Here is a 15,327-nt window from a genome sequence, read left to right as displayed (position 1 = left end):
CATGACCCAAATTGGAGATAAAGTGTACAGGTATTTTCTTTTTCATTTAAACTGAATTAAATAGCTGAAAATCCTATTTTACCAAAGTAAATGTAGCCACTAACCAAAGGCCATAAACCTGAAAGTAACATATAGCAGCTAGAGGTCCTGAGACAGACAGACAACAACCCTTCAGGGCCAGGCAGTCCAGTATGAGTAAGCATTCCCACTGATCTGATCTGCCCAGAGGCAATACACCATGCATGGAAGTTAAATGACTGTCTTCCAATTTGCTCTCATGAATATTAAGCAGTGCTGTGACAGTAGAAAGGGTTGGCTGTATGCAAGCTGCTGATCCACACCGACAGATCTGTCCTCTGATGTCTAGGAGGGGCGGGCAACGCTAAAACGAGGCCCCCACAGCAGATGAGCCTCCTCCTCCCCGGTCTATTTTCACATCTTAAATGGGCCAGAGTGGCTGCCTGTCTCATCAAGGGGAAGCCAGAGACCCTGGACTGTTTCTCACTTTAGTAAAACTGAGCGATAAAGACAGTGATGTCTAAATTATGCTGCTGATGATGATGATGAGTGCATGAGAGAGGATCTGATGAGGGATTACACTGTAGCAAACTATAGCAGCTCCCTCTGCTGCTGCCGCTGATGAATAAAACCTTCCACTAGAACAAATCTAATATTGCTATGTGATGTAACCAGTGCACTAGGAAGTGTAGGGAAACCCACATCTGTGATAAAGTAAATAAAAACAATAGATTACAATTCAAAGTGTCCCCTAGATTCACTGTATGTTTACAATGAATGTAAACCCAGAAACTCTCACTGATCTACATAAGCCTTTGCAATTAGAGTGAACTTATTACACATTATTTAAGATTTCAACACCTGCAATCTCACCTATTAATTAAAATAATTTTCTAATTTTACCAAGAACTGAGGAGAGCGGCACTGCGGTGTTGCCTCTCCTCAACCTAATTAACAAGAATGAAAAACTATGTATTTATAGAAAGCTAATGCTAATCCTTTTGACAAACAGTGCGCATATACTTATAAATATTTTTATGGTTGATCTATTCTTGTGAGGTGTATCACTGTTGGCAACACACAGACTGCCAAAAAGACAGGCTTTGGAATCCAGTGAGATGTGCTGTATGTATGGTGGAGATCACTGCAACCATAAACATGACGTTTTGTCATGTATATCCCAATAAAATAGTATACAGTGTTTTCTGTAAAGACACACTACATAATTAAAAGGATTATGATGTTAGGTTTGTCATCAAATCCAAGTCTGAAACCCCCTAAACTCTGGACGCACCTACTGAGTTTCCCCAACATAGCTTCAAAGGTAGAAAAATAAAACAGCATCAAATATATATCCTGCATCCGCATGTTCCAGCACTTCACTGAAGGTAGTATATCATGCTTACATCCTGACAAATCAAATAGGGTATGATTCTTTTATACATATTGCTGCAGTTGACCCTGACAGATTTGTCATCTTTACAAATGTTGTGACCTTATTATGGTATAAAATTAGCTGATTTGAAAGAGGCTTTGCAGCATGATGTGTTGAAACAATGGACCAATGGGTGAGTCTACAGGGGCTGAATAGGTAAAGGAAAAACTTGTTGGAATAATCAAGAAAACAGAAGGTTAAGCGGTAAAATAACCATTTAGGACGACAGAAATGTATTGCTACAAACCACGAGCCATCGAACAGAACAGAAAACTGCAGTAATATAGAATCACCTGGCACATGGTAAACATCTGCAAATGATGGATGGAGTTCTCTGCATGGTTTAATAACAGTATCCAGTGTTCATGTGCTCGTGCAAAATCACATTTCAACAAATATATCCACTACCTGTTCTCAAGTATTGTTATGGCCACAGTGGTGGAATGTAACCAAGTACACTTACTTAAGTACTTGAGGGGTTTTTGGAGGACGATATCAAACGTTTTACTTCACTTCATTTATCTGACAGCTTTAGATTATTTAGATTATTAATACAAAATATAATCAGCTAATTAACGATGACATATTACTACTGGATTAAGCTACAAAGCAGCATATAAAAGATTTAAAAATGAGATCCATCTTTACCCGCTGCAAGAATAGAGATGTTTACACACTAATGTGCAGTTAGAATCCAGTAATATATTATTCTGAAATGGGCCATTCTGTGTGAGTACTTTTACTTTTGGTACTTAAAGGGTATATTTTGATGCTAATACATCTGTATTTCCACTTGAGTAAGACTTTAAATGCAAAGTATTCTTGCACTGTGGTATTACTACGTTTAATACCCTGGAACCCGAGCTTTTGTTTGGTATGCATTTTTAATTTATCTCTGCTATTTGAGATTAGGACCTGATAAGCATAAAAAAAGTAAGCATTGTCTTTATACTGCATAGTTTTTGAAAAAATAAATAAATAAATAAATAAAAGACTCCTCATGTGGGGAAGTAAAAAACAAATAAGTCTGCACACCAAGTAGCTACCATTTCGAGATCTTTCAAGCCACACGGCTCTCCCTCAGACTTTGGAGTGCAGATTTATTTGTTTTTTACTTTGCCAGACATATCTTTGGTCCGGCAACCACTACATCCACTGTCTTTTGTATTGTCCTCATATGGGGACAATGGGTTTATCTTAAATGTCACAGGTGTGTCATTAAGTATAAAACTGTTTTGTCTGAACATGGCTGTGCAAAAACAATATGGCAAATAATGCAACATATCTCAAAGCCTTGTGATCTGCTCATTTTATAACTCTGTATAAATTTTCTTTGCTTCATACTCCAAGCTAGGAATGTCCTTTGTGTCGCTGGAGGCTACAGTAAAAGATCTGAGTACTTCTTCCACCTCTGTATGACTATTATTCAAGCTCAGTTTTGCTGTGGCCCGCCTGTCAGTAATGCATTGTCTATGTCATTATGACATATGCTATACTTTGGATGACGGGCCGCTGCTCCAGTGTTACAGTCAACAGTGGATATCAGGAACTTCTATCTTTTAAGAGTCTCTTTGTAATTTACCATCATACTTAAACATGTCTGATTGAGACTTGAGTGGATATAATTGAATCCCCTACAAACTAATGTAATGGTCAGCATACACAGCCTCTCGTGATAACACGATTAAGCAGCAGCATTCTCGTTGTGCAGATGCCTGTTGGCAGAGACCTTACCTCAGTTAAACAAGAAGACATGGCACATACCGGACAACCAACCTTATTATGTCACCAAACATTAAGGTTAAGGGCCTTCTGAACATGACCGCTGTCCACCTGCATGCCAGCTGAGGTAACACGATGATGTCCACGGAGGTTTCAGTGAACACAACACTGCGACATGAGGAGCGCTCAAGAGAATGACCTGACACTGACGGACTTTGGCCCTAAAGGATATTATGTCACTTGTGTTACCTGATTCTGTTTGCTACCCATGGCACATATTTCCTTTGTGAAATGGCGGCAAAAATAACCTTTTCACTTTAGAAGCTGTTTCATACAAAGCATTGATTTTCATCTAAAAAATTTGCACAGAAATTTAGAAAAGATGATTTTGTGGGTTCTTATGAGTGCTTGCACACCCCCGCGGAGCATTCATGCAGGGGAAAAATATTCTGACAGACCTCAATTTCAGCAATTTTGCCTGTGGAAATATATGTTTGACAATTGAAATCCTTTGTTCTAACTGATGTCATACCTCCAGGTCATAGCTGTCAACATGGGGGAACGTCTTGTCTATTTGGTTTCTTAACACCCATTATTGTACGAACAACTAAAGGACAATATATTGCTTAAGCAGCTGGGATACAATGAAGATGGTGATGTAGCTGATATTGCTAACTTTATATGTTGGTCACAGAATCAAGCTAGCCACAACAGTTAGCATCAGCAACAAATTTGGGATCTGATTAATTTATGTATTGTGTAGTTAACATTAGCCCCTTAAACATTCTCTATCTTGGCAATTTGCATGCAGATTTTTCATATTCCTGCCCCACATTTTTGCATCACACTGGTGAGAAACAGCTTTAAGTCTGGCCTTTGTAGTCTGTATTATTAGGTGGTGAGTCACCTCAGCTGATCACCATGTAGCCTAACCAACTGCATGCTTGCAGGCAAAAGTCAACACCTCATTCCAAAAAATTAAGATTAATCTCAATCTACATATATTTAGAGGGTTTATCACTCAAAATAAATCACTGCAATTCAGCAAAGATACTGGTGTAGGACAGACCACAGAAAGACTTTATATGTTGTGGTAGCGCTTAGCTTTGAGGGAAACATAACAGCTGACAGGATCATGTCCAGTGGCAATGTTTTTTTGAGTGAAATGGTCAGAGTGAATGGCAAAATACAAATTATGAGAGGACTTAAACACAGGAGCTTTGGGTTTGCTTCCTGACTGGTAAGGTTTGGACAATTTTGACAATTGTTACGTTAGTTATTGAAAGAGCACATATACACAGTATTTTCTAAGATAATCATTCCCACAGCTGGGAAATTTGCAGTGTTACAGCAACATAGAGGATAGTGTAATAATAAGAAGCATCAGCAAGATGTAATGAATATGTAAACAGTAAAATAAAAACATCCACTGCCCATTGTCCCCCCTCTCATCTCTGTAAATAATTATCATTGACAAATATTTCAGATAATACTAACATACGTTTTCCGTAAAATACTCTGGTTACTATACTCCAAATCTCACACATTTGTGCTGTTGTCTTCCTGCAACAAGTGACATCTCGTTAGATATCAGAACGCAAGCTCTGTTTAACAAGACAATGACAAACAGACTGAATCAACTAAAAGGTAAAGAGACAGTTCGGCCATTTATAATAACAATCTGAGCCTGTTTGCGTCACAAATAACCACTTTTAATGGAGTTAAAGTGATGGTGCTCAGTTGCCCCATATGCTTGCATTGCTGCTCATTGCGCGGCTGCCAGCTGATGTTGTCTTGCTAAATACTGGACCAGTTTCAAATACTGTTGATTACATGAGTCTTTTAGATGCATACACACAAGGGAATAGGGTCCAGGTTGAAAAATGCCAAAGTTATCCTTTAACATTAATCAAGTGCCTTAACATTACTGAAACAACCACCAATCATCAGTCACTAAAAGCAGATGTTATACTGTAAGAGTGGATATGGTAGGGGAAAAAAAAGAAATACATTGTTGAATATTTGGGCATTTTGGGACTTGTCTGATAGCCTAATTTAAAACACTGGATTGAAATCATAGGAGGCATTTGTTGTAGATGTAATTTGTAGAAACAGGGTTGCCATTAGATACTACTGCAACTTTTCAGGATCATCTCCCAGTAATTGTAACTGCTTGATACTTAATGTTGCAGCTTGCTCTTTGGTTTGTTGTTTATATTGTATATTCCAAATAAATGTTTCCTGTATCCCATTTTTCTTTTTAATGAGCCACTGGTTTGCCTTGTGTCACCAGTGGAAGTCCTCCTTTTATTCCACCCGATTGTTTTGTTTTTCTTTGCATTTTACAGCACTTTTGAACTTTACTTTGAAAAGCGCTTTACAAATATGCTGCACTTACTACTAATGTCGTACAGGTAATAATGTCATTATAAGGCCATGTCTGCCCTTTGAAGATATACCGCCACCCCTGTTTTGTCCAGAAGACGTCTGTGACCGGCAGCTGGTGGAGTGTGTTAATGTTGATGTCACAGCAGCTGGCTGCTCTCATCCTGTTAGCTCTGCCTGCCATTATCAGCCCCCCTCCTCCTCATCCTCCTCCTTTAAAGCTGCTGCTACTGCTGCTGCGTGCCATGCTCATTTTAATACTCCAGACTCATTTGACCGTCTTTATGGACTTATCATATTAAACATTTATCGCAGCCATTTCCCTAAACCAAGCATGTTTATTCAACACTTAGGGGACCACAGCACGGCTCCTTTCAGCACCCCCCTCCCCTACCCCACCACCGCCACACACACACACACACACACACACACACACACAAACGCATGCACACATATAAACACACATCCTTATTTTCTCCTTTTCCTTGTTTCTCCCCTCCTCTCTCCTGCAGCCCCCCGGCTTGCTTTATTACAACCCTCCTTCTCTATGTGCCACTGCCTGAATAAAAAGGTATTTTTGTACAATTTCTTCCTTCCTCTCTCCTCTCCGGTCATCCTTTCCCCCAGTGGCTAGGACATCGAGGGACTTGTGCCGTGTGAAGCCAGTCAAGCAGACACAAATGTATTCTGAGCATTTAGTACTTTGGATAAATCGAGTTTTAATTTAATCATCTGATCAAACACTAATTAGCATAATCACTTGTGGGGATGGATGGTCTAGATAGAGAGACACAGAGCAACACATAATAGACTTCATCCTGGCAACAGTCTACAGGGACACTTAGCAACATGTAAACAGCTACATGCTTCTAGGGACCCATGCAGGGCCCTGTCCAAATTACCTGCCTTTGTACAAACAATACATCCAATTCTCTGCTTCCTTTCAATTGCACAGCCACTGCAAAATGATCTATTCACTGCTAGGCTACCCTAAAATAAAATGCATTGCTGCCAGGCCTTGTGCCCTCTTATTTGATCTTGGACAAGATGGCTTACTGCAGCATCACGCCGTGGTCTGAGCAGAAGAGGCCTGGGAATTCTAGGAATACCACAAAGTGCTAAGATTATTGACAATGCACTCAGTCTCACACCGGGCCGGGGGATCGATGAGTGGCTAGAAGGACATAAATCAGACTCCTGTGGCTCCACTCCATGTCACACCCTAACCCACCCACCCAGTTCCCCAATTAAACGCACACACAGGCGAGTATGCACGCATACAAGAACGCACACTCTGCAAACCCCACGCCTGCCTGCGTATATAGGTGCTTACACGTAAACACCCGCAAGTACACAATAAAGCGTCCACTTTATACACCTCGCACACACATGCACACACTCTCGCACACCTTACCTCAACTCCAACAAGATGACAGCGCTTTAAAAATGGCTGGCTAAAAATAACCGCCACTAACTTGGTCTTAAATCTTAGCATCTGTGCCAGGTTTAAAAATAAAGAGCAGTGTCGAGAAACCAAGCTGGACCCATTTGTCTTTCTGTCACTCTGTCTATCCAGCATTGCCTCCTCCGTTATCCCTTAGCCTACTTTAATATTCGGACCGTGGAGCATCAGAAACATGGTGAAATATCTCCTGGAAATGCTGCCTTATATAATCTAATTGGGATGTCGATGTGAAATGAACAGCAAAGATGGAATGACTGAAAAACTGCAGAGAGGTCAAAAAACTGTGATTTTTTTTAAGTCGGCACATACAGAGGAAGTCCATGAAATATGAGAGGAAGAAAGAGAAAGAGACAGAGCGGGAGACATGCTAGTGAGCCACAATTCATCAGGCACATGCATCATGCCCAGGCCGGAGTCGCAGGGATCAATTCAGCCTTGGGCCTCGGAGTGTGTCGAGTTCAAAGCCTGGCCCTGGTATGTGGAGGACTGGATTAAGAGGCAGTATTTATGAGGTCCAGCGTGAATGTTTGTCTTGGTGGGTGATGGATAGCAAACTCATCACACCTCCGCCACCTGTCCTCCACAATGAACAAAAGCTCTGGTGGGGAGCTCAACACAAGGACTGTGGGCCCAGTGTGCAGTGTGCATCACACACACACACACACACACACACACACACACAGTAGAGGGCACGCTGCATGGACTGCAGGGGTCTTATGTGCCTGTACAAACTCTGTTTGGTTAAGGTTAGGAAAAGCTTGTGGTTTAGTGTTGCTGCAATAAAGTAAACGGCCTGTTGCATCCTTTAAAGGAGCTGTATACATTAGAGGCAGGATTGTCTGCACACGGCTCTCAACATGGAGTTGGCTGAGCTGATGGCTAGAAGCTAACAGTGCTAATAGAGCTAACAGTGATAACCTGAGGGGGGGGGACACTACACTTCCTTGACGACCCCATCACCATGATCAGTGGTAACCGCCCGTTATCACCATATGAGCATAGCGCAGAGTGGTGATAACTAGCTAGCCAAAGGGATACACACACAGGGAGTCACATGCACGTGCGGCCGGACCGTCTACCACAACAAAGAACAGAGAAGCTTGGATTACAACACACATGGAGGGGGTGCAACTTCATTCTCTAAGATACATTGTGAGTGAAAGATTTGCATTTTTTTGTTGTTGTTGTTGTTTTTAGTATAAAGATTTTGTAATTTGGTAGATGAGTTAATCACCAATGTATATCTTGTATTCTGGGTATGTCAATCACCAGCACCTGCAGACAGAACAAATTCAACTTAAGGTTAAGAGTCTATGATGAAATATACCATGAAACAATATGTATTTGTCAGCCATCAGAGATTTTGCCATACTGCCCACACTGTGGTAGCTATCCATTTAATATTTCTAGATGTGCACACCTTCACTGTTGTATTTTGATTAGCGATAAAATTGCATTTACCATGATAAAGGATTGTTTCTGTATCGCCAACCCCTGATAATCAGCCTGCAAACATTGTTTTTAACTGTGATTAAGTGGAACTATCAGTAAGTAGTCGGTTTTCAGTCTAATGATACTGAAGCTTTGTCATTTCTGTGTTGTCAGTGCAGACCTTATTTGATTGGTCATAATCTTAACACTGTTACAGTTATATCAAAAACAAGAAACACTACCACAAATTTGGTGTAATAGATAAAGCGAGCATTGCATGCTGGGTTAGTGTGTCATTCTTTTTAAAGCTAGAGCTGAAAACTTTTAGGAATCTGTATATTTGCTGAAACTGTCACTATAATATGAAAAATAATACATGAGACAGACAGTCTGTGAAAAAAATCATGTCCCTCTTCCTGATGTCCCTCTACTGCCTCTAATTGCACATGCTAGGATCTATCGCAGTGCACCTTAAACAACTAATAAGAGCTGAGGAGTCTCTAACACAGCTGTATCACGTCAACTACTGCTTGTCAAACTAGGCAGCACTGACCACATAAGAATTAAGATCCTGTTACTGCATTGCGTATTTCTCACCGCAAATGTTTTTAGATACATATTTTAGTGTACTGTTTGAGAACGTTTGTGACCTGGCCGTCCAAGTTGAAATAGTCGACTGATGGAAAATATGTTTCTGAAAACATCTGAGGTGAGAAATAGACATTACAGTTGCAGAATCTTGGTTTGTATTTGCCTAGTTTGACCGCAGCTCATGAGCAGTGATTGACATGATTGACAGCTGCGTTATAGACTCCTCGACTCTGACTGGTTGCTTTTGATCACATACAGTGAGGCCATTAGAAGCTCTACAAGGCAATAGAGTAGTTTCACAGATTATCTGTCTCATTTAGTGCTGTGTGAAGACAGTGACAGCTTCAGCAAATATGAAAAAAGTTATCTACTAAAAAGATACCAACTACAGCTTTAAAAGGATCAGCATCACACTGTACATCTTGACACAACGACCCTGAGTTTTGGGTCAAGGAAAGAGTTGAGGGACTGTTAGTCATAGGTCAAGATGCCTTGTGTCTTAGGTAGGCGTTTTCTAAACTTCTCCGCTCTTCTCCATAAAATCTTTAAAACTAACTCAAGACAGAAGCACTCCTGCTCAGGAGAGAAGAAGCGCCTCATTCTTGACTTGGTCTGTTTTAAACTGTCAAATAAACCTTTTACACCAGTTCCTCCGCTACAGTACCTGTGCAGCGCAGCACAGTAATATAACATGTCACTTTGACAGGTGCTGAGTGAATTAAAAACATCCTCTCTACTGAGAACCCTGTCTGAGAGGGAAACCCCCGCCAGATGTACTACAACCTCACTTTGCACGCATGATCAAACACCTACATCTGGGTGCTGAGGGCTTTTCTGCTCTTCCCTGCAGATGCTAAATGATATCGTTAACATTTTAATGCAAGAGACATTTACACGCGGGCTTGCGCAATTACACCTCTGATTCAGTGGAATCCAGACAGACACAGTGTGATTGGTAATTAGATTTTACATTGGGTGAAACGCAGCACTTACACACACACACACACACACACACACACACATACACACCAGTCGCCAAAGCTTGCTCCTAATTAGAGAGCTAGACAGGCTCGAGGAGGTACGGTACAGTAGAGTAGCCCTCATTATACAGCTGGGATGTATGAACTAGGGGATATCTATTATGATCACACATCAGGGTATCCATTACCCAACATTAGCAGCCCTTTCAACTGGAATCACACACTGAGTTCAGAATGTAACCCAACAAACCCTCTTATAACTCACACAAGTGAGCAAGAGTTAAGTGGGTTTGTAAACTTAATTTAGCCTATTAGATATTCATATCAGAGCAAGACTGCACAAGATGATCTATCACTTGACTGTACGCAACGTGTTTTCATGGGGTAATTTAATTTCATGAGCTGTGATACTGCTTCTGCAACCAAACCCTAATTGGTAATTAGTAAACAGACTAATGGCTGTGAGTGCACCATGCGGCTGGTCAGGTTTCACTCCGCTGCTTTACGGAGCGGTGCACGGCCACTGTGGCCACAGGGAGGCCGCTGATCTTTGGACATCTTTACACAGGCTTGAGAATCACCTCGCAGCTCCAACAAATGGGGCTCTCATCAGCGCGCCGCCTTCATTGCCTTCATGTAGATTTATTGCCATGCACAAATCCAGTTCCCCCGTTCTACTCGCAGCCAAGTTCAATCTATCTATCCACCCCGGTCCCAGTAGCATTTTCATCCAGTGTTTCAGGTTGCTAATAATGTGGGGTCATGTAAAATTGGCAGGCTAACTGATGTTGGCAGCTATTTACTGTACTGTAAGCTACACTGGGCTAGATGCTTTGGAAGAGCTTCCTTATTTCAAAGTGGATCTGCCTTTACCCCGAGAAATGTCACAGCTAATTGAGATCAAAATTTGATTGCGTGATCCTCTGACCTCCGTGTAAATGTTCATTTATTGAAGACGTACCAGATAAGCCCTTTTAAGTCACGAGCAGCAGGTTAAGCTGCGTGTATGTCTACAAATCATTGCCGTCTTCGTGGGGACTGTGCGAGAGGCCTTGTCTCATTATATCTTTGCAATGAGAATTTGAATAGGCCAGTTTAGCTTGCTGTGGTTTTGCCTAGAGGCAGCTTTCAGGGAGAGATATTTAATATGTTTCCTCTCCTGTGCTGATGACTGAATTTATAGATTCTGCTTTGATAGGCACAGGGAATAGCGAAAGCATGAATCTTAAATAGAATACAAAAAAATAATGTGCCCCTTTGGCTGTTGAACATGTCAGATTTAACTTTTTAATTGTTTTTTGAAACCTTGAGCGTGGCTGTGGCTGTCTCCTGCTTCCTTTTGGTATAATTTGCAATGATTTCCATGATGAAAGAAATTAAAATTTGACATCTTGTGAACATTGTGCTGGTGTATATCTATTTTCCAATCCGTTGCTGAGTTCCTTAAGCTCACATAACTACAGTGAAATGACCAGAATGCAATGTGGAAAAGAATACTGGCTGCCATTTGGACATTTGTCACCCACTGTATGGACACACTGATGTAACAGGATGTGATTAGCTCCTAATCAAGTACTTCTGGGTCAACTCAGTTTATGACAACAGCCAGACTCTCATATACATGCCCAAAATCCTTCCATATGTAGTCTACTATTTCCTGGGTCTGCCATTTTGTAGTGGTGCCCAATTTGTCTTAGAAGCATTATTACACCAAACATGTGGACACAATGATCCTGCCAAATAGTGAACAAGCACCATGGATTCTGAGTGGTGTGAATAATGTTTGATACCACCAGACAGCAGCACACCATATAGTTTTCTACCCCCTTGAGTGAACGTTTTCGGACGCAGACCCTGACACCCATTAAGGAGGTTACCATAGAGACAGGCCAGTGAGCATGTGATAGGCCCAACTCTGAAACAGCAAGAATTGTCTGGAATCCAATCGCTGTGCTGGTTTCTATCTACAAGGTCATTCATTCATTCTGACAACGCCTGCTCAGCCGACGAACGCCTCATTTTCATGATAATCAACAAAACATCCAACCGCAGAGGACAAAGTCGTATAGCTGTGCTCCTGTACAGTGATGGAGGAATCAAATCAAATGACGACGCAAACAGCGAGTGATGAAAACTCCATGATTGCAGCGCAAACGACAAAACACAAAAAGTGTAATGTCTGCACTCAATGCCGTTTTACAGCTTAATCCCTATCAGTTGTTTTGCCACAGGCCTCCTCAATAATCCCTTATGCAATAAACGGACACAATCTTGCATGGCAGTTGATCTAATGTCAGAGTCAGATGATTATGATTAATGAGGATTCCTTATTGTTCCTTTATGAGTTTCAGCACAAGCTGGGCTGAGAGAGATACCATTTTATATGGAGTCAGTGTCAATAAACGGTACCGACTGAGGGTTGCCTCGGCACTGAAAAAGCGACGACACAGAAACAAAAATCCATTTCGAAGCCTTATTTTATCATCCCAGCCAGAAGGGAAAATCCATTTTGGGGACACACCATATCATATCACAGCCCCATTGATGCGGTCAAATGTATTCATACCTGCAAATCCCCAAATTTTTGCTTCGTGAATTCAGCTTTTTCTTGACCCTTTAATACAAATGCAGCCAACCGCGGGGCTTGATTTTGTTTCACTACGTGAACAATCCCCATCTTGTCACCCTGATGTGTTTTCTCACAGACATGTTTCCATTTTCTTTCCTTCTCCCTCTCCTTCTTCGACTCTCCCTTTTTTTTCTTCCCCTGTTTTCGTACACACCCAGTCAGCCATAATCCCTCCCTGTAGAAGGGGCTCTGGCCAATAAGTGAATGCAATAAACTGTATCAATTTTCTGCTATTGATTATAGATACACTATATGAGCACACAAATATGCGTGCGTGGTGTCAGTCGCGTGCGTGTGTGCACTGGTGTACATGCACTCTCGCAAACACACATGTGTGCAAGAAAACACAGACAAGACGCACAACCAAATCTGGGTGTTTGAATACAGTATTTGAATGGAGAATGAGACTTTCGGCTATTTGAATGGAAAATTTATTTCACATTTTTTGTTTTTCTGTGAACTACTTTTGCATTTTGTGCAAAAATGTGACCTCTGTGGAATGTCTCATCACCAACATAACACTTTTTATTCAATTTTATGTTTTAAATTTATAACATGACAAATTTGTATTAGTGGTGCTAATTTTCTCACTACAAACTAAATATAAAATGTGAAATAAAATAAAGCTGCAGTCAAATTTGACACAAAATTGGACGTGTAGATGCTGGAAACATTCTGACAGAGCCATAAATACAATTGAATATTTTCCACCGAATACGCTCAAAATGAAAATATGGATTACTGATTCTTAAATATGTGCATAAATAGACAATTTTAATGCATTTCATTCATTTAGGCCACTTTAAACTTGAAAAATATGCTCACTGTGGGGGAGGGGGAAGGGGTTAAACCAAATGTCCATTATATCAAATACGTCACTTATTACTAAGGGCCACAGTGGAGCAAGGTTGTGACAGAATAAGTATCATTAGGTGTCACATAAAAACAGAAACAGATTACATTCATTGAATGCAAATAAGAACAATTAAAACTTGCACCTATAAAATCATATCCAGCCAAAACAATCAAGCCAATTAATTAAATTCAGGTCCAAACAAACACAATTTACCCGTTTTCTTTCATCTGGCTCAGGATGTATATGTGAAGGCCAGAGATGTGTATAATGGTTTGTAGGGAGAGCTTGAAGGATTTAAAACGCAATTCATGCCTCGCCCGTCTCTCTCCCTCTATCAACGGTGTCAGCCTTTTGACAACCATATAAAATCCATTTCATGTGGGTCACAGGTGACCTCCATCCTCCCTCTCCAGCCACTTAGCTGTCTACCGCTGATTTGCCTTGTGCAATAGGTAATGAGCACTAATAAAAAAAGATGAGCCGGTGAAACTTACCATTCAAGATGCTCTGGAAAAAGATAAAAGCCAATATCCACATGCCCTGCTCCGTTCAATCCCCCCCAAGCTATGCTTTCTCTTCTTCCTCCGACCGGTGCCTCCCTGGGTTTCTCTTCTGTGCGCTTGGGGTAAGGTTAAACATTTGCCACTGTCTTGATGCAAACCGGTCCAAGTCTCTACTTTTAATATCTCCTTCCTACTTTTTCGTTACACTCTGATTTCTGTTTTTTTCCTGAGCCCTCTCTTTGCGCTTGGAACATAAATGCGCCTCTGTGATTGTCTTGGGGAGAGCTGTGCTCAGACTCTCCTCCTCTGCTCCGCGTCTTGCTGCTTCTCCCTGTTATTCAAAAGGATGCTGAAGGGGTGAAGCCCAGGTGTGTGATGCTGAGTCAGAGCCGGGTACGAGCGGATCCTGGAACAAAAAAAATGAATGCAAAAGAAAAAAAACAAACCAAAAAAAAGGCTAAACTATTTTTTCCAAAAAGCTCCGATTTCCTAAATAAAAGACTGACCGGCGGATCATCCTTAAGGAGGGGGAGAAAATAAAATGTTAGAAAATTAAAGTAACTAAAAGAGCAAAGAAGCAAAGAGGGGGGAGAGGGTGGTAGAATAAGAATGAAAAACAGGTTTTTTCTGAGACTCCAAAGTCAGATCATCTTCATCGCCTCTGAGCGTCCAGCAAGAGGCGAGCAAGCGCATCTTCCCCGCTGCCGCTCTCTAATCGCACCACACTGACTCTCTGAGCATTACACAGAATAACCCTCTCCCTGCCCCTGCAGACGCTTTAATTCCTCATTGCCTTAAAGGAGCAGAGGCGGTTACCGGTCGCTCCTGAGGGCAAGGTACTACTGGAGGTGAGAGTGTGAGAGCACACAGTGAGTGGGGCATTTGCATTAAGGAAATGAGCTGCACCTGACGCACCGAGCCACCTAGGATAACATTTTTACGCACGGAGATGTACCGGCTCAAACAGAAAGCGCTGTCTGCTGGTGTGCAGGTGCTCTCAGCATACCGCACTACACACCAGACCTGGCTTGAATTAAACCAATGGGGTATTTCTCCTACGGATAAGAACAGAGCAGAGTCCCCTGTAGGAATGGAAATCTACAAGGACATCCAATGACGCACGTTTTGCGTTCATTTAAGTGCGTAAACGAGGCTTTTATTTTGTTTAATTCAAATCACACCTTTAAATTGATTGAAGTGGTTTAACAAATGTGTGGATAGGAGACAGAAAAGGCAACATTTTGTCAGTGATTGCAGAAAATACAGGGTTAAACTAAAGCATCCCCCACCCCAAAGGCGCGCATACACACAC

General features: G+C 41.4%; 1 protein-coding gene across 2 annotated transcripts in view; it reads right to left on the bottom strand.

Moving 5' to 3' along the window:
- The window catches only part of dscamb (Down syndrome cell adhesion molecule b), a 159,637-nt gene extending 144,890 nt beyond the window's left edge, over positions 1 to 14,747 (bottom strand). For both annotated transcript variants that reach the window (XM_033631714.2, XM_033631713.2), the window contains exon 1: positions 14,007 to 14,747. In XM_033631714.2, coding sequence (XP_033487605.2) covers positions 14,007 to 14,049 — 43 coding nt within the window. In that variant the 5' untranslated portion in view covers positions 14,050 to 14,747. The remainder of the gene's footprint in view (positions 1 to 14,006) is intronic.
- Positions 14,748 to 15,327: the final 580 nt, after the last annotated feature.

This window comes from Epinephelus lanceolatus, chromosome 4 (genome assembly GCF_041903045.1).
Source record: "Epinephelus lanceolatus isolate andai-2023 chromosome 4, ASM4190304v1, whole genome shotgun sequence".
NCBI classification, from domain to species: Eukaryota; Metazoa; Chordata; class Actinopteri; order Perciformes; family Serranidae; genus Epinephelus; species Epinephelus lanceolatus.
This window is presented reverse-complemented; position numbering and strand designations above follow the sequence as displayed.